This window comes from Pezoporus occidentalis, unplaced genomic scaffold, assembly GCF_034315485.1.
Source record: "Pezoporus occidentalis ecotype Australia unplaced genomic scaffold, CSIRO_AGI_Poc_V1 ctg283, whole genome shotgun sequence".
Taxonomy (NCBI): Eukaryota; Metazoa; Chordata; class Aves; order Psittaciformes; family Psittacidae; genus Pezoporus; species Pezoporus occidentalis.
This window is the reverse complement of record NW_026914752.1, coordinates 273690-290280: the sequence shown is the minus strand read 5'-3', so window position 1 is coordinate 290280 and position 16591 is coordinate 273690. Positions and strand designations below refer to the sequence as shown.

The 16591-nt window shown below is 56.1% G+C and overlaps 2 protein-coding genes across 3 annotated transcripts in view; one reads left to right on the top strand and one right to left on the bottom strand.

Annotated features, from left to right (window-relative positions):
- TSC22D3 (TSC22 domain family member 3) overlaps positions 1–16591 on the top strand; it is a 235093-nt gene that overhangs the window by 111295 nt on the left and 107207 nt on the right. The gene's annotated exons all lie outside the window — the stretch shown is intronic.
- Positions 6405–16591, bottom strand: part of MID2 (midline 2) — a 63937-nt gene continuing 53750 nt past the window's right edge. Inside the window, exons 5-10 of one of the 2 annotated variants that reach the window (XM_062625838.1) lie at positions 14558–14706; positions 14029–14156; positions 13312–13455; positions 11000–11161; positions 8513–8720; positions 6405–7387 (exon numbers count right to left, since the gene is read on the bottom strand). In XM_062625838.1, the coding sequence (XP_062481822.1) occupies positions 6985–7387; positions 8513–8720; positions 11000–11161; positions 13312–13455; positions 14029–14156; positions 14558–14706 (1194 nt within the window). In that variant the 3' untranslated portion in view covers positions 6405–6984. The remainder of the gene's footprint in view (positions 7388–8512; positions 8721–10999; positions 11162–13311; positions 13456–14028; positions 14157–14557; positions 14707–16591) is intronic. The other variant, XM_062625839.1, reaches the window with a different exon arrangement.

Here is a 16591-nt window from a genome sequence, read left to right as displayed (position 1 = left end):
TGAGGCAGCTTCTTGATGTCACTTGGTGCCTAAAAATAGCGGTTTGTCCTCTTTGCTTTGCAGCTTCCCAGGGAAGGGCTGAAGCCTCTGTGAAGACTCACCCTCTGTGAAGTCAGAGGCATTTCTGAGCTCTGGCAAGGGAGTTACTTTGAGGTTCCTGTTTCATGAACTAAAAAACATGAAATGAAAACCCAAAAAGCCAAGATCCACCCCAAAATGTGCCGCTGCCCTCCCGAGGCTTTACCCTCACTCACAGGCTGATACTTCACCCCCAGATGACGCGAGGAAGTGGTTTCCAGCTTGATTTGTGGCACCAGTGACATTGGAGCTGTGTTCAAAAGCACATTCCTGGAAAGCAGCGCCAGAGCTCATCTCATCTGCTCAGCGAAGTCTCTCTCTGTGAAGCAGCTGCCATGTCAGTAATGGTTTAAATTGACTTTCACAGGTGCCCATCAATGAGAGAGTTTCCTAGAAAGCAGAGGTTAATGGAGAATGGCACCAGACAGAGCAAGAAGAAAGAGGGGAAAAGCTCCTTCCTACTCCCTGGCTCGCACCTGCTGCTTCCTAAAAACAAAGACAACCAGCAGTGACATCCCTTGTACAGGTAAATGACATCCTTTTTACAGGCAAAGAAAGCTCCCTTTGGCTTCCAGGAAATGCAAGAAGAGAGCCCTGCTCCATACCCAGCATGCAGAGGGGGCTGAATGGGGCATCCCTGTGACGAGGAGCATCCCTGGAGCATCCCTGAACCATCCCTGAGGGGGCTGAATGGAACATCCCTGTGCTGGGGCTAGCTGTGCTCATCCTTGGGATCCTGGCTGAAAGGTGAAGCAGGGGGAAGGAGGGTCCCATGACAGACTCTGGGCACAGCCAGAGGACACTAGAGGAGACACTGATACGTATTGTCTGGGGCTGCATCTCAATGCAGGTGACCCTTTACCAGCTCCTCTCCTTTTGCCCTGTATCCCTCCAGCCCTTCCAATTGCCCCTGCCTGGCTCCAAGCAGCCTGTGTGCCAGCCTCCCATTGCAGCCTCAGCAGGAATGAGCCTCCTGCTCCCCCATCCTGTGCCCTGGTGCTCCTCATCCCCCAGGACCATGCACTGGTCCCATGTTTTATCCTGGAGATGCAGGTTCAGGGTCAGGCTGACGGAGTTGGGCTGTGAGCAGCTCGGATGAGGAGAGGCAGTCCCTCTCTGACACGTCCCATTTCCCTGATTAGCACAGTCATTACATGGACAATAAAGCCATCTCCGGAGTGATGTGTGGAGTTTCCCTTCATCCAATGGGCAGGGTGTGACTGACAGCACCCCCAAGACTGCACTTCCAGAAGCTGTGGTGGCTTTTCCACAGCTCCCAACGCTGCACACACCCGGGTTCACCTCACCCTGTGCATGGCTGAGGCTCATGCAAGGGCAAGTGCCCAGTTTACTCACAGCATCACCCAGTTGCATTTGATCCCCCAGAGCCGTGATCCCCGTCCGCAGCCAATCGAGTAGAATGGAAGGAGCAGTGTGTCCTGGACCACATCCATGTGCACGAGGATCCCTGGCTCTCCTCACTGCAGGGTCCCTCTGGAAGCTCTTGGCCTCTACATCGCCTTGTGCCTGAAGTCCACAAACGGGTCACGGCTTGAGGAGCTCCTTCCTCCACCACTCTGGGGTTGCTATTGCATCTCCTGAGAAGGAAGGCTTGCGCCCAAAGCCTGAGATGGGGAGGAAGGCTTTGAAACACAGTTCTTGGACTCACTGCAGGATGAGTGCAGGGGGAAGAGGAGTTTCTCGTGGGTGGAAGTGGCCATGCAGAGTTTGCCTGAAGCCCCACAACCAAGGCATCCAGTTCAGAGATGCCTGGGAGCCACACTGAGTATGTGGGAATGAACCCTAAAGCGCTGCAGCAGAATCCATCCTGGAGCAGGCTGCTGGCTCCTGGCGCCGTGGGCAGATGGTTACTCCGCTTCCGTGGTAGGCTCCCGGTGGCAATGGCAGGAGCTGCCGGCAGACACCGGCTGTGCTTCTCAGCCTCTTTCCTCCTCCGGGGAGAGCAGAACGGGCCCATGAACACCATCCACAACGCCCCAGAGACACCCACTCCAGGAGGACACATTAATCCTCTCCCCTGGAGCAGGAGATCCAGGCTGCCCATGGGGTCAAGGCTGCCCATGACCACGGGCATGGGAGCCCAGGGTGGTTGCCACAGGTGACATTTAATGACTGATGAACTACTTGCTAAAGAGCCACTAAAGCTCATCTGCAATGGGGACAAGGGCTGGCTGGTGCCCAACTCACCTTAGCATGAGCGTGGGTTTCTTCCTTGGCATTCCCTGTGATTAATGTCCTATGAAGAAAACCTGACAGATGAGTCAGAAGCAATGGCAGCTGGAGCTGCCCAAGTCCCAAGATGGCCCTAGAAGCCTTCTCACCACACTACCTTCTGCAGCCGCTGCTGCAGAACTGCTCTGCTCCAATGACTGAGCAGCTCATCACAGTTGTGTTTGTCAGCAACACCAGCAGCGAAAGCCGAGCTCTGGGACAATGCAATGCCATGGACCACTTGTTCCCATACAGAAAGCAGCTTGCTCAAGGCCAGGTTCCAAGTGTTGGTGGTTAATGTTTAACAAGAAAAAGCCCAGAGCAAAGGAATAAAGTAAGAAATATTTAATTCTATGCTGCCAGCGGGCGCCGGATGGGCTCCGCTTCATAAATACTTCAGCATTTCTGCTCGAAGATGAGCTCTGGCTTCCCTGGGCCTGTGTGTTCATTTCCCCCTTGGCCAGGCAGGTCCTACGCTCTACACTGATCTCTCACCTCCAGCAAAGGGCGGCAGGAATGGGAATGAGAGATTCACAGCCAAGGATGAGCACTGGGGCAGGGAGACAGTGAGAATGACAGCAGAGGAGAAGTATTTGTGTGGATGGGCTTTTGGATGGGGCTTCAGCATCCCATGACCCGCCACCCCACGGGCTCTTACAGGACAAGAATTGCTGCTATTGGACAGCACCAGGCACCACATACGCCCTGCTCCTGTGGGTGCACAGCCACATGTGTGGCAGGTCCCCCTGCATGAACGTGATGTGTAGCAGCATCCCTGGGAGAGCAAACCCCCCCAGACTCCCGCTGAGCCCCCCGTGGTGCCCGCTGGGCCAGTCTTGTCCATGTATCAGGTAAAAGCCTTTTTGTTTGTGCTGCTGGTTTGTTGCTGTGCCAGTGACTCGGGAACCCTGTGGCCTGGGGGCTGAATTTTGTCAAGGGTGTGGAGAACCCATCCCTGCCGTGGAGAGCATCCCAAGGAGAGCGCATTGTGCACCACACCACCTCTGCCACACACACACACAGCCAGTAACATATATATATTATATTATATTTTATATATATATATGTACACATTAACAAAGATGTTGCAAAAAAAAAACAACCCAACAGAAAAGGGGAAAAACTGTAACTTAAGAACAACAGAACAACCCTCCCCCAAACCAAAGTGGAACAGGAACGGTACAGATGGCGAGGGCAGGCTGAAGGGAGCCAGGAGCTCACCACAGTCCAAGTGCACACCATAGTGTCACCAGGAGCAGAGGAGCCCCCAGCAGTCCCGGGCCCCACCCCGTGTCCATGTGGGGAATGGGTTCACTCATACCCCAGGGCCACAGCACCAGAACCATGGGCGCTCATGGGCCGTGGGCAGCACCTGGGGAGCATCATCAGAGTGGGGGACCAGGGACAGGGCAACTCACTCACCCTGTGGTGACACCCGCATGGGTTTTCCGGCTCCAAGACTTGGAGAGGACACTGCGGGTGAGCCCCAGAGCTGTGCGCTCAGGGTGCGAGCCCCCTGCTCTGTCCCCTGTGACCCATGTGCGAGGGCAGGGGGAACCCCACCATGATTAGTGCAATTTCATCAGGTGCAAACATCACATTAATGGCTCGTGTGCTCTGAGTTACCGGGCGGCCGAGTCCTCCAGCAACCGGCCAGTGGAAGGGTGCCGGGGCCAAGCTCGGCACCTGATTGCAAATGCTAAAATCCATCTCCAGTGCTTGGGCATTTGCTTGAGGCTGCCATGTTAAGAGCAGCCCCATATGGGATCGGCACACAGGGAATGGACTTGCACAACGGCCCCGTGTGTCTGAAAAACATCCAACTGAAAAGGGCAACTTATCTTCTTACCATGAACTCTGTGTGTGTGCTCAGCCATGGGGAGCATGTGGTGTGACTCAGCTGCATCTGCAGGAAGCACATGGAACTGCTCCATCCATGCGGGAGGGACGTGCCTTAGAAGGCAGCCTGGGTCAGAAGAAACGTGGCAGTGCTGGGGCCAGGTCCCATCCCACAGCTCCCTCCCTGCAGCCTGTCACCAAAACCATCAGCAGCGGGTGCTGTGCTGGGAAACAGGCTCTGCACACACACTGACCTTGGACAAAGCAGCCTCCTGTCAGTCGTCAGCACCAGGCTTTGTGCCATGGGCCCGCCCCAGCCAGGGCACTGTGGGTGCACCCACTCCTGGGCAGGGGTAACTGGCTCTGGCCATAACAACCAGCCAGTCCCAGCCCGTAGTTCTCCCAAGTGCTGCCGCCCCATCTGAGCCAGGACCCCCACCTGGGGCTGTGCTCTGAGGTAGATCCCTATCTGTCGGGTCCGGGAAAAGGAAAGGAAAGGCCGGCAGAGCTTGGAGGTCTCAGACTGGCTGACCCCACGAACTGCCACTGAGGCAGCCGTATCCAGAGGAGAAAACTGGGTTTTCAAACACCACAGACCAAAGCTCAAGCACCAGCCTGGCTCTGGCTGCTCATGCTGCCTGACCTCCTCCCCTGGCATCTGCTGCTGTGCGTGCAACATGGACATCACACACCCCAAATCACGTCATGGATCCTGGCGCAGGTACCCACACTGACTCTTTGCCCCCATGTGCCAAGCCCAGCTCCTCCTGGCTTTTAAACAAATGTGGGAATGGAAGCTTGGCCACAGGACTTGGTGCTTGTGGTTACTGCTCTGCTGGCCCCCAAGGTGCTCCCAGTAACCAGGGGAGGCTAGAGCCCCTGGAACAGATTCAGTCCTTTGCCACAGAGCAAACACTCACACCACCATGGCAGAGAACAGACCAAGAGACAAGATTTGGGGTCATAAACTGTGATTTGGGGTCACAGAGCATAGAGATGGTCTCTGGGCAGGATGTGACCATCCACTCAGCATGGGGTGATGTGTTTTTTCTGCAGGGACACCACACATGAACCTCATGGAGGTTCACGTGGAGCAGCACGTGGCAGGGACAGACGCTGCGCTGGGAAGGGGCATCTTGTCAAACATCGGTGCTGGGGGCAAGATGCTCTCAGCTTGCTTCCCAAGGTGGGTCCCTGACTCCACTCACCACCATCCAGCACATCACCACCATCCAGCACATCACCAGCATCCAGCACATCACCAGCATCCAGCACATCACCAGCATCCAGCACATCACCATCCAGCGCATCACCACCATCCAGCACATCACCACCATCCAGCACATCACCATCCACCACATCACCACCATCCAGCGCATCACCACCATCCACCACATCACCACCATCCAGCACATCACCATCCAGCACATCACCACCATCCAGCGCATCACCACCATCCACCACATCACCACCATCCAGCACATCACCATCATCCAGCACATCACCATCATCCAGCACATCACCATCCAGCGCATCACCAGCATCCAGCGCATCATCACCATCCAGCACATCATCACCATCCAGCGCATCACCAGCATCCAGCACATTATCACCATCCAGCACATCATCACCATCCAGCACATCATCACCATCCAGCGCATCACCACCATCCAGCGCATCATCACCATCCAGCGCATCACCACCATCCAGTGCATCACCACCATCCAGTACATCACCACCATCCAGCACATCACCACCATCCACCACATCACCATCCAGCGCATCACCATCCAGCACATCACCACCATCCAGCACATCACCACCATCCAGCACATCACCACCATCCAGCACATCATCACCGTCCAGCACATCATCACCGTCCAGCGCATCACCACCATCCAGCGCATCACCACCATCCAGCACATCACCAGCATCCAGCACGTCATCACCATCCAGCGCATCACCACCATCCAGCGCATCACCACCATCCAGTACATCACCATCCAGCGCATCACCATCCAGCACATCACCACCATCCAGCACATCATCACCATCCAGCGCATCACCACCATCCAGCGCATCACCACCATCCAGCACATCACCAGCATCCAGCACGTCATCACCATCCAGCGCATCACCACCATCCAGCGCATCACCACCATCCAGTACATCACCATCCAGCGCATCACCATCCAGCACATCACCATCCAGCACATCACCACCATCCAGCACATCATCACCGTCCAGCACATCATCACCATCCAGCGCATCACCACCATCCAGTACATCGCCATCCTCCAGCACGTCACTACCATGACCACACCCCCACCACACTGCTCCCCAGGCGTGAGAGGGCCGTACATTTGACCACCATGCCACAGATGCTGCCCAACTCTAGCCAAACAGAAAATCCTCCCCAGAGAGCAACACTCTGGTTCCGCCTGGCTCTTGAGACAAGCTACCAATGGGCTTCAGGGCGCAAACCTCTGCTGTTCCAACCTGGGCCTTGCAGACACATGAGCTGTCCCCCTCGACCACTGCAGCGCCTCAGAACATCACCCGACAACCCACCCTGGCCTTTCCAGCCCCCAGGAGAGGAGAAGCCATCGGGTGACAATCTTCCTGGGAAGAGGCTGCAGCACGCCGCTGAGGAGCTGCGCTCGTGCGCAGGTGGAGCTCGCCACGAGCAGTTTGGTTTGTTGTGGGCAGTGGTTCTTCCTCTTTCCCCTTAAAAAGAATTCATCGAGCTGCGTGTGGGAGGCACTGGCCTGTGGGAGCAGGATCTGACCACCGGCATCACCAGCACTGCCAGCGCCGTGGGCAGGGCAGGGCAGCCTAGTGACAGGCTTTCATTCCTGATACATATGGGGACTCCTGGGGCCTGCAGTTACACTCCTGCTGCTCTGGGTAATCGATGAAGTCCGGGGAGGGCAGACCCGAGAGAATCATCAGGGACTTGTTCCAGATGGTGAAGGTCGGGCACACAGGCAGGATGAAGGAGACTTCGAACGTGTGGAGGTGCAGGGAGTTGGCCGGGTCATAGAAGGAGAGCGCGTTGTTGTCGTAATCCAGGAGGACGCCGAGGCGCTTCATCTGCGGGTGCACCTCCACCAGCATCTCCTTGTTATTGTGCCTCACCACGAAGTTGTTGTTGCAGCGGGAGAAGACCCACGACGAAGAGTTCTTCCCGATCCACTCGTTCCTGGGGGCTGACTTGTATGCCACTCCTATGGCATACCTGCAGGGGAGGAGAGGGGAGACTTGGATTAGCCGTAGCCTCAAGGACAAAGTCCAGCCCTGACACTGCTGTTGCTGCCTCCCTGATGGCTGCTTTATAAGGGTTCTCCTCCTGTGGGAGCAGCACAGCAGCAGCTTTATGGGATGAAAAGGGGTGAGAGGCAGCAGTGACGCATCTGGACAAGTCTGAACTTGTTCTTTGTGCCACCACGGAGCAGAGCTGCCAGCTCACGGTGAGACCTGCGCCCCCCGCTGTGCCTGGTGCCCCAGGGGACAGGAGGTGGCACTGGAGCCCCGGAGAGCTGCAGGTCCTTCTCTGCCTTTGACCTGAGCATCCCTGCCATGAGCATCCCCAGGACACAGGGCTCCAGGCTCAGGGCTGATGCCATCGGCTGCACCAGCATGTGCCCTCCGCAGAGACACGGAGCTACAAGGTATTGGAAAGCTCCTTCCTCCTCTGAAGGCCTCACGGGATCCAGTCACCAGCAAAACAATGCCTGGAACGGGTCCATTTCTAAGCAGCCGCTCCAGACACAATTATTGCTTGAGAAACAGCTCACAAACCAAGCTGCTGAAGTCAGAAACTGCTTTTTACTGAAGGCTGCACTAATGTGCATCTGGGATGCATCATGGGGCTGGGGCCTGAGAGCAGCCTGAGCTGCGGGATGCAGCAGTGAGGTGCTAGGGATGCTCTGTGCCACAGCTGGGAGTGAGCAGCAGAGCTTAGGGCTGTGGAGGCAGCCTCCCCAGGGTGACAGAGCCATGCAGCAGCACAGGGCGATGGAGAGCAAGCAGCAAGTTAGGCTGTGCCCCTCTGCCATCACTGGGCAGGGATGAGTATCCCAACGAGCAAGGAGACGCGCTGCTCAGGGTCAGGGAGGGCAATGGAGATACAAGCTTTACCTTGTGGCCTCACTGGATTGGAGCCGAAGGCTTCCAGCAGAGAGGAGAAACTCATCAACCTCTTGACAGCCACAGCCACCAGAGTTAAGGTCCCAGCAGCCTCCCTGCCCATAAGAAGCTCTGCCAAGCCCCAGGCCTTTAACCCTTATGTCTCCCACATGTCTCTGGGCAGACCTGAGGGTTCCCAGATGAGGAAGTGAGGGAGGACAAGGTTGGTGCTTACCAGGTTGAGGATCCCACCACCACCTCCCAGTAGTGACAGCCGCTGTCAATGAAGATGTTTCCCACTGCTCCATAGCATCCTGTCCCGCTGAACCTCTCGGGCGTGTGGCTTTTCTTCAAGGAGCTCTCATCCTTCTCCATCTGCAGCCCATCATTGGAGATCTTCAACTTCTTGTGGGCCATCTTGGGGTCCAGCTTGAAAGGCTGACCTGTTAGTGGGAGGCATGCAGATTAGGATTCATGTTTGTCACTGCATTTGTCCTCTGTCAGTGATGTAAAATGTGGCAGAGATGGGAGGATGATGCCAGGCAGTGGCAGCAAACATTGGGATGCACTGTGAGCCAAACCGAGGCAGGGTGGGCAGCCTGAATTCCGGAATGGATCCATGCTCTATTAGCAGTAATGAGGGCTCCACAAGCACAGGGACAGGAGGGCAGACCCTGAGGTCTGGAATAACAGTACCAGTCACAGCAGCAGAACCGCAGCATCGAGCACGTCTCCCCCAGCAGCTGACCCAGGCTGCTCTCACAGCGCCCAGGCTGCTATTCCATGTCACAGGCAGCACAGCCCGAGGTTTTTGGTGCTCCTCTGCTGCCAAACAAGGTGTCAGCACCAGAGAAAGCAGCCTGGAAGTGAACACAGGTCCAGCCTCTGTTGAGGAAGACTGGGTGGGAGGTGGAGCCCGGGGCCTTCCTCCACACTTAACAGCATCCAGCTTGATGCATTCTGCAGGTCTGCAGTGCTGGCTTGAAACCCAACTGCTGCAACTCCTCTTTGACCTTACCAGCACACAGGCAGCCAAACTGCTTCCTAACTGCCACCAACCGGTGCTGATCAAACCCTTCTGAGGATCTCAAAGGCTCCAGCAATGCCTGCAAACCATGCACGGCTATGGTTTGCCCTAACCCGCACCCGCAGGTCCCCTGCCACGGCCAAGGCAAGAACCGTAGAAACCACCTTCCCTGAGCTTTATTTACTATCAGAGCTGGGTCTGTCCTGGTATTCTGGCACTTTCATTCCCTTTTGGACACTTGCTAATAAATAAGACTGACTCAGGATCAGGCTCTGCAAAGGAAGGTTTCTCTCTGTCACTAAACCAGAACCGTTCTCCCAAGGTCTTCTGTTCAGGAACACAGATTTAGCCCCAGCACTGACAGCACTAACGCTGCAGAAATCAATGCGTCCTGACACTGACCTTCTGGTGATGAACGGATCCCTCCAAATATCCCTTCAGGAGCAGAAAGAGGGCTGTGAAATGTGATAATTGGCCCTTCTCCCTGTCGAGCTGCTGACACTTCCTGTGAGGTGACGGCAGCAGAGGAGCCTGCACTACCTCCTACCACCCACAGGGAAAGGAGGAAACCCTTTGCCATAGAACAACAAACGTGAAGGGGCAGGAGAAACAGCCCCTGGTGCTGGGGGTGCAGCACGAAGCGGTGGCACCTTCAGTCAACACCACCCCAATGATGAGCAGGGTACACCCCAGAGGAGCCTTCATACACAGAGACAAACGATATATGGAATCATCATGGAATCCCAGCCTGGTTTGTGTTGGGAGGGACCTTAACGCTCATCCAGTTCCAACTCCCTGCCAGAGCAGGAACACCTTCCACTAGAGCAGGTTGCTCAAACACTCTCTCTCTACATTATACATATCCATATTGCTGAATCAAACACTCAGAAATTCTGAGGTTTCCCTAAACGCTTTCCCTGGGAAGCACAGAAACCCCGCACCCGCGGCACAGGGATATGTGCTCACTGCTGCCGTGCACCTTCTTCTTGGTCATTCTGTGTGCAAAGGGAGCTCCTGGCGCACAGACTCCTGTTGTACATAGTAACTTGTGCAGTGCTTCAGGTGGGGATTGCTCAGGATTTATAAATAGGCAGGAAGCTGCTGCAGATACATCCCTGCAGCAAGGGGCTGCAGAAACCTGAGGAGGCTCTTATTTAGGGTTAGGGTGATTCTTGATCAAATCTCAGTCTGATTTCCCTGCCCATATTTAACCCTCCTTGGCCACCCATAGGGAGATGTGAAGCACAGTCTTGCTGCAGCTGCAAAGCCCCATCCACCACCACACAGACACTTAGTTCTCCTTACGGCTCCCCACAGAGTCACCTTCTGTGAGGAAAGGCACGCACAAATGCACAACTGCACTGGGACCCCTGAAAGCCCCATGGTGTAAAGTGACCAGAAAGATGGTCCTTCAGTGTCCCCCAACATCCCAGCTGCTGAAGGACCTGCAGGCACTGGCAGAGCAGAGCTGATGGCAGGGAGCCCTGGGCACTTTGTGCGGTACCAGGAGACCAGGAGGCTGTCCCTGGAGGCAGGGAAGGAGCTGACACATGGAGCAAGATGGGGCATTTGACCATTGAAACCCTGGGTCTCCACTGCGCTAGCAGGGAGTGCTCAGCCATGCCCCTCTGGACCTGGGCACCACGGAGCTGCTCCCGCAGCACCCACCGAGGCGAGGTGAGCACCCACACGTACTGTTGGTCTTGAGCCGGGCAGGTTCGCTGTTCCGGCTGCCCGCCTGGTTGATGGCCTTGACGAGGAAGATGTAGCGGGTGCCGCTCTGGAGCCCGTGGACCGTGTAGTGGTTCTGCTTGATGTTGGGGACAATCATCCAGCTGTCCATGGAGTTGTAGAGACCTGGGTATAGGACATGGTGGAGAGGAAGGTTTATCCACAGGAACGGACAGAGCGCAAAGACCGTGTGCTGCCAACCAGACCTGACTGACTGCGCAACACTCAGGCTGATTTATACCTCCCAGAGAGGAAGAGGTGCTATCATCCTGCAGACAAGGACCAGCTTTAGACCCTTCATCAGAAAGGATGCAGTGGCTGACAACAGTCTGGGAATGATTTGGCCTCCCAGGCAGGTTTCTTTCCCAAACAACCAAGAAGAGCTTAGCCCTAGAGACTGAGGGCTCCCATCCTTACCAGAGCTCAAAAACAATCCTTTTTACTTCAGCTTTTGTCATCCATACAAACGTCCAACTCCCATCGAGCTCCTGGCTCCACAGACAGCGCGAAGGGGAGGCCAACTGTGTGCTCCTCCAAAAGGTATTTCCTTTCCTGGGAAGCTCCTTGTGTCCCTCCCCAGTCTCTTCATGCACGAGTTCAGCCAGGGCTCAGACGCTCTCACCACCAGACCTGACTGCTGTGTTAAGCGGCAATGCGCTATTCATGTTCACCTCTGAGATGTTAACTGATGTTTTCTTCACTCCTTGTACAAAGAGCCACTGAAGGCAGCTGATGGGTGTCCCTCTGGGCTGCCTTCCAGAGCTGCCCTGTCCTCCTCCCTTCCCATCTCTCCCACCTTCCCACGCCTGAAGCCAGGACCAAGAGGGAGGGACCCCTCCTGATCCCAGCCCGAAGACAGTGGCTGCTGGCCAGGCTGTGTGACCCAGCTCTGAGCATCGGACTTCCTCAAAGCAGGAACTTTCTCTGGCAGCTTCCTGAATCTTTTAGAGTGCACTTAACAGCCTTCCTGTGCTGTGACCCTGTGCCTCCAGCACTGACACCCTCTGGACCAGTGACAGCAGCCCTCAAAGTCCACAATGCAGAAGCATCATGTCAGCAATTCCTACAGTGGTTAAGTGCTTACTAAGGAAAACCAGGAATAAAAACTCCTCTCAGGAGCCATGCTGCCAGGATTCTGCGCTCCTCCAAAGCACTTCAGGATGGACAAGCTGGAAGCTCTGGTTTTGTTCTCCCATTACAACATTCATATTTTTTTTGTTTTGTTTTTTTCTTTCTGGCACGAAACAAGCAGTTTCCCTGGACTTTCCTGACAATGGATCCATTTTCCTCCAGAACACAAACCCCCTCCAGTTTCAGGAAAAAGGCACCATTAAAAGAAATCACAGAATCACAACAGCCTGGTTTGGGTTGGGAGGGACCTTAAAGCACATCCAGTTCCAACCTCCTGCCACAGGCAGGGACCCCTTCCACTAGAGCAGCTTGCTCCAAGACCCTGTGTCCAACCTGGCCTTGAACACTGCCAGGGATGGGGCAGCCACAGCTTCCTTGGGCGAATCATAACAAGTACGTACCTCTGACACCCCAAAGGATGCACTGGGCACACAAAGAAAGACCCCACTGCTGCTGCTGCTGAGACTGGGAAACAGCCCTCAGCTTCATGGCCAAGATGTTCTTGTATCCCCTCCCCTCTGTGCAAACCCCAGGAACCCCTTTCCCTATGAGGACATCAAACCAGCTTGTGCCTTTTTCCCAGATAAACCTTCCTGGGAACGAGCACCAAGTCAGCCTCTGCCATCAGGACAGCCTCGGAGATGCAAAGCTTGTGAGGTGAGCAACTAGAATCACAGACCCACGAGTGAGAGCCCTCACTAGCTTCAGGTCCCACTTCTGCTGAGCAGACCTGTGGTAGTGTGGAAGAATGTTGAGCTCTGCCAGATTATTTTCAGGAAAAGTTACCTGGAGATGTGCCTCAATACTGCTATGGGGTGATAAATCAGTGACCAGCCTGTGGAGCAGCCCTGCCCACAAGGTGTCAGGGGGAGAGATACGCATCTGGGAACCAAGACAGATAGAGACCCACCACTGATCCAAGCGCTCCATGGGGCCAGAGGCTGCAGGCACTGAGCGCAGGGCAGAACAGCCCCAGCCAGGGCTCCTACATCCCTGACCCCAGCCCTGAGCAGAGTCCTCACCGGACCCTCCCTCGCAGTGTCCTGCCCCAGTTCCCAGCCTCTAAACCCGCCGATTCTCCCCGAGAACCTCCCTCCTCCCCGGAGCAGCGCAGCACGATGCCCCCCGCTGCTGCCGTCACTTACTGATGAAGTTGGCCTGCCCGGTGAAGATGGTGTACTGCAGCTCGTAGGAGCTGACGCTGAACTCATCCTCGGACATCCAGTGCACAGTGATGGTGTCGTGGGAGGCTGTGCAGAGCTCCTCCCGCACTGACGGCGGGTTCGGCGCTGCGGGAGATCACAGACAACAACCCGGTAAGGTCCTGCTTTCCCAATGCTCCCTGAGCTCAGACCTGAGAGCAGCTCTCAGCGCCCAAAAGGGCTACAGGAGACCTGGAGAGGGGCTTGGGACAAGGGCCTGTAGGGACAGGCCAAGGGGAATGGCTTGAACCTGCCCGAGGGGAGACTGAGATGAGCTCTTAGGCAGAAGCTCTTCCCTGTGAGGGTGCTGAGGCGCTGGCACAGGGTGCCCAGAGAAGCTGTGGCTGCCCCATCCCTGGCAGTGCTCAAGGCCAGGTTGGACACAGGGGCTTGGAGCAAGCTGCTCTATGGAAGGGGTCCCTGCCTGTGGCAGGGGTTGGAGCTGGATGAGATTTAAGGTCTCTCCAACCCAACCCAACCTGTGCGTCATAGAGATCATCATTTTTGACATGTTTCCTGACTTCTCCCACCCTCCAGGACAGGCAGTGTGCACCAGTGACAGTGTGTCACTGCCCTGGTGGTAGCGCAGCCTCAGCCAACCAGGTAAGTGCTGCCAGTGACAACAACCCGCAGCTCCTTTGCCGTGCAGTGCATGCTCACCCGTCAGGTAATCCAGCCCCTCCAGCAGCTTCTTCTCTCTGGAAAAATCCAAAGCAAAGTTTTCAAAGGCATCATTAAAATTGATATCTGGTATCAGAACTTGGGAGGAGGCGGTTGCCATGGCGACCCTGGAAGAAAAGAGGAGCCCATCAATACGCATCAGGGTGCGGGATGCTCCCGGCAGCGCTGAGGAAGGGGACTGGCGGGGACGCTGTGGGGTACTGGCTCGTACCTACTACCCCTGCTCCTGCCCTAGGAGGGTGGCCTGGCCTGGGGACAGGTCCCACAGAGGTGTGTGTGGGGGCTCCATCCCTGGGGGTCCCAGCCCCAACTACCCTCCAAGCTCCCTCTGGATCAGCATTCCCACCCCTTCCCCCCCGGAATGATGTTTGCTCCCACAGGAGATGTTCAGCTTTGTGAGGACCTGCCATGCAGCCTCTGTTCTTCGAGGGCTGGGCACCAGAGACACCACAGAGCAGCATCCCCGGGCAGGTCCCTGCGAGGGAGGACAGCTCCAGCCACATCCCACCTCTCAGCCACGTTCCTGGCTGTCTGCAGGAACCGCGCGTGGTCGTTCTCCTTCAGGATGTGCTCTGCCTGGTTGATGAGGACCGTGGAGCGCTCCAGGCACTGCCGACAGTTGGCGACCTGCTGGGCCAGCTTCCGCAGCTTCATCACCTGCGAGGGGGAGCACAGCGGGGCTCAGAAAGGGGCTCAAAAGCCAGCACATGACCTGGAAAGCAGAGGGGAGACCTCATCCCAGGCCAGGGGCTGCTTAAGTGAGGCAAGAAACAGTGAAACAGTGCAGAATCGTCCCCATGCGTTCTGGGGAGGGACAGCAGCAATGCACTCCCTATGCTCAATCTTGCTTCCAGGTGGGAAAGCCTCAGGCAAAAGCCTGAATCTTGGAGCTCCCAACTGGCCCAAGAGGGTCCCCCAGGCCTCAGGGCTCCACACAAACATGTTCCTTTCTGCTGCAGGTCAGTGCCACTGCAGTGGAGAGAGGGGTGGGGAGAGGCGGCAGAGCCCCTGCCCCTGCCTGCTCTCTGCCAGCTGCCCGGAGGGGCTGCAGCAGAATGCGCTAAGACTGAGGGCAGAAGCTGCAGGTGCTGTGGCCAGGGGCCAGTGTTACTGGGCTGGGCTGTGACACCAGCACCTGCAGAGCCCTGAGCACCGGATCTGTGCTGCGCGTGAAGAGTGCTCTTCAGAGCAGCTGCCTCCTCCTCCCGCATCCTCCATAGGCCTCCCTTCCCTGGCCACTTTTCGCAGCGCCACGTGCCACTGTGATCAGACTGCTCCACGCATCCATCGGGCCGTTTGTCAGGAAAATCCACACAGAACAATGGAAAACCAAGCGCCAGTTCAGCGGGAAGGTAGCATTTCTAGAGCTGCGGCTGGAGAGCTTCAAACCAGCCGCAGTGGCCAGAGCTTCCTCCTGTCTCCTATGTTCGGAGCTTTTTAAGCTCCGCGGTGTTTGTGGCTGGGGCTCCTCACTACTCAGAGGTATCAGGAGTGATGGGAAGGTGCCTGGCCTCCCTCAGCACAGGGACTGCAGCCGGGCACCGCAGTGCTGCAGACCCACACTTTAACATCCCCAGCCCGATTTCACCAGCAAAAAGGCTTGTTCCAGCTTCCAGGTGTCTGAAGTTACCTGGTGTCATGGTTTATCTTTGGAAATCAGACCCAGTCCTGTCCCCAGTACACCCAGTACCACCATTCCCATGTCCATTCCCCACTGGTCTAGTGCTGAGTTTGCAGCTACATGCGCACAAGCTTGCTGCTCTGACCCTGGCTATAAGCAGCCGAGCATTGTTCTCCAGGTGGGTTTGGGCACTCACCAGGGCCTCTCCTCCACCCAGCTTCCAGTTTGTAGGAAAACATCTTTGAGCCTTCCAGCTCCCTGCCAAGCATGCCTGAAACTGGACAACGTGGCCAGAACACAGTAAGGGGCGAGGTGGGAAATGAGAGGCAGACAGACAGATGGACCAGCAGAAGGCACCGTTACATAAAATATGCTCCTGAGGTGGCTGGGATAAAAGCAGTACAACCAAGCTTCCACCCCAGCCGAGGGGTCCAAGCATCATGCTGCTCTTGGACTCACAGCACAACCTACTCCCAGACCTTCACTGGTGTATGTGGGGTGATGCTACTCCCCAGCTCAGCTGTCAGCAAGTGATGGACACAGAGCTGGACGCTGATGAACCTCTGAGCTCAGCAGGAAAGGCAAAGGGCTCGTGCACACTCACTGTGAACTCAGAACTACAGAACTGTCCCTGTGTCCTGTCCCTCCAGTCTCTGCCCATCGCATGGAAACCACTGGGAAAAGCCAGAATCACTGGAGGAGGGGTCCAAACACACACCTCCCCCCAAGAAAGGGGTGAGAAGTGCTGCAATGCAGAGCATGTGCCTCTCCCTCACCTGCAATGCAGGGCTCGGGTGGCCCTTCAGCATTAATTCCACTGTATCCTATTAGCACTGCAGAGTTAGAAAAGCGCTGAGGAAACGTCTGGCCTGATCCAAGCACTGCATCCACTTGTCACGTTCATCAATGTGCCCTCCATCC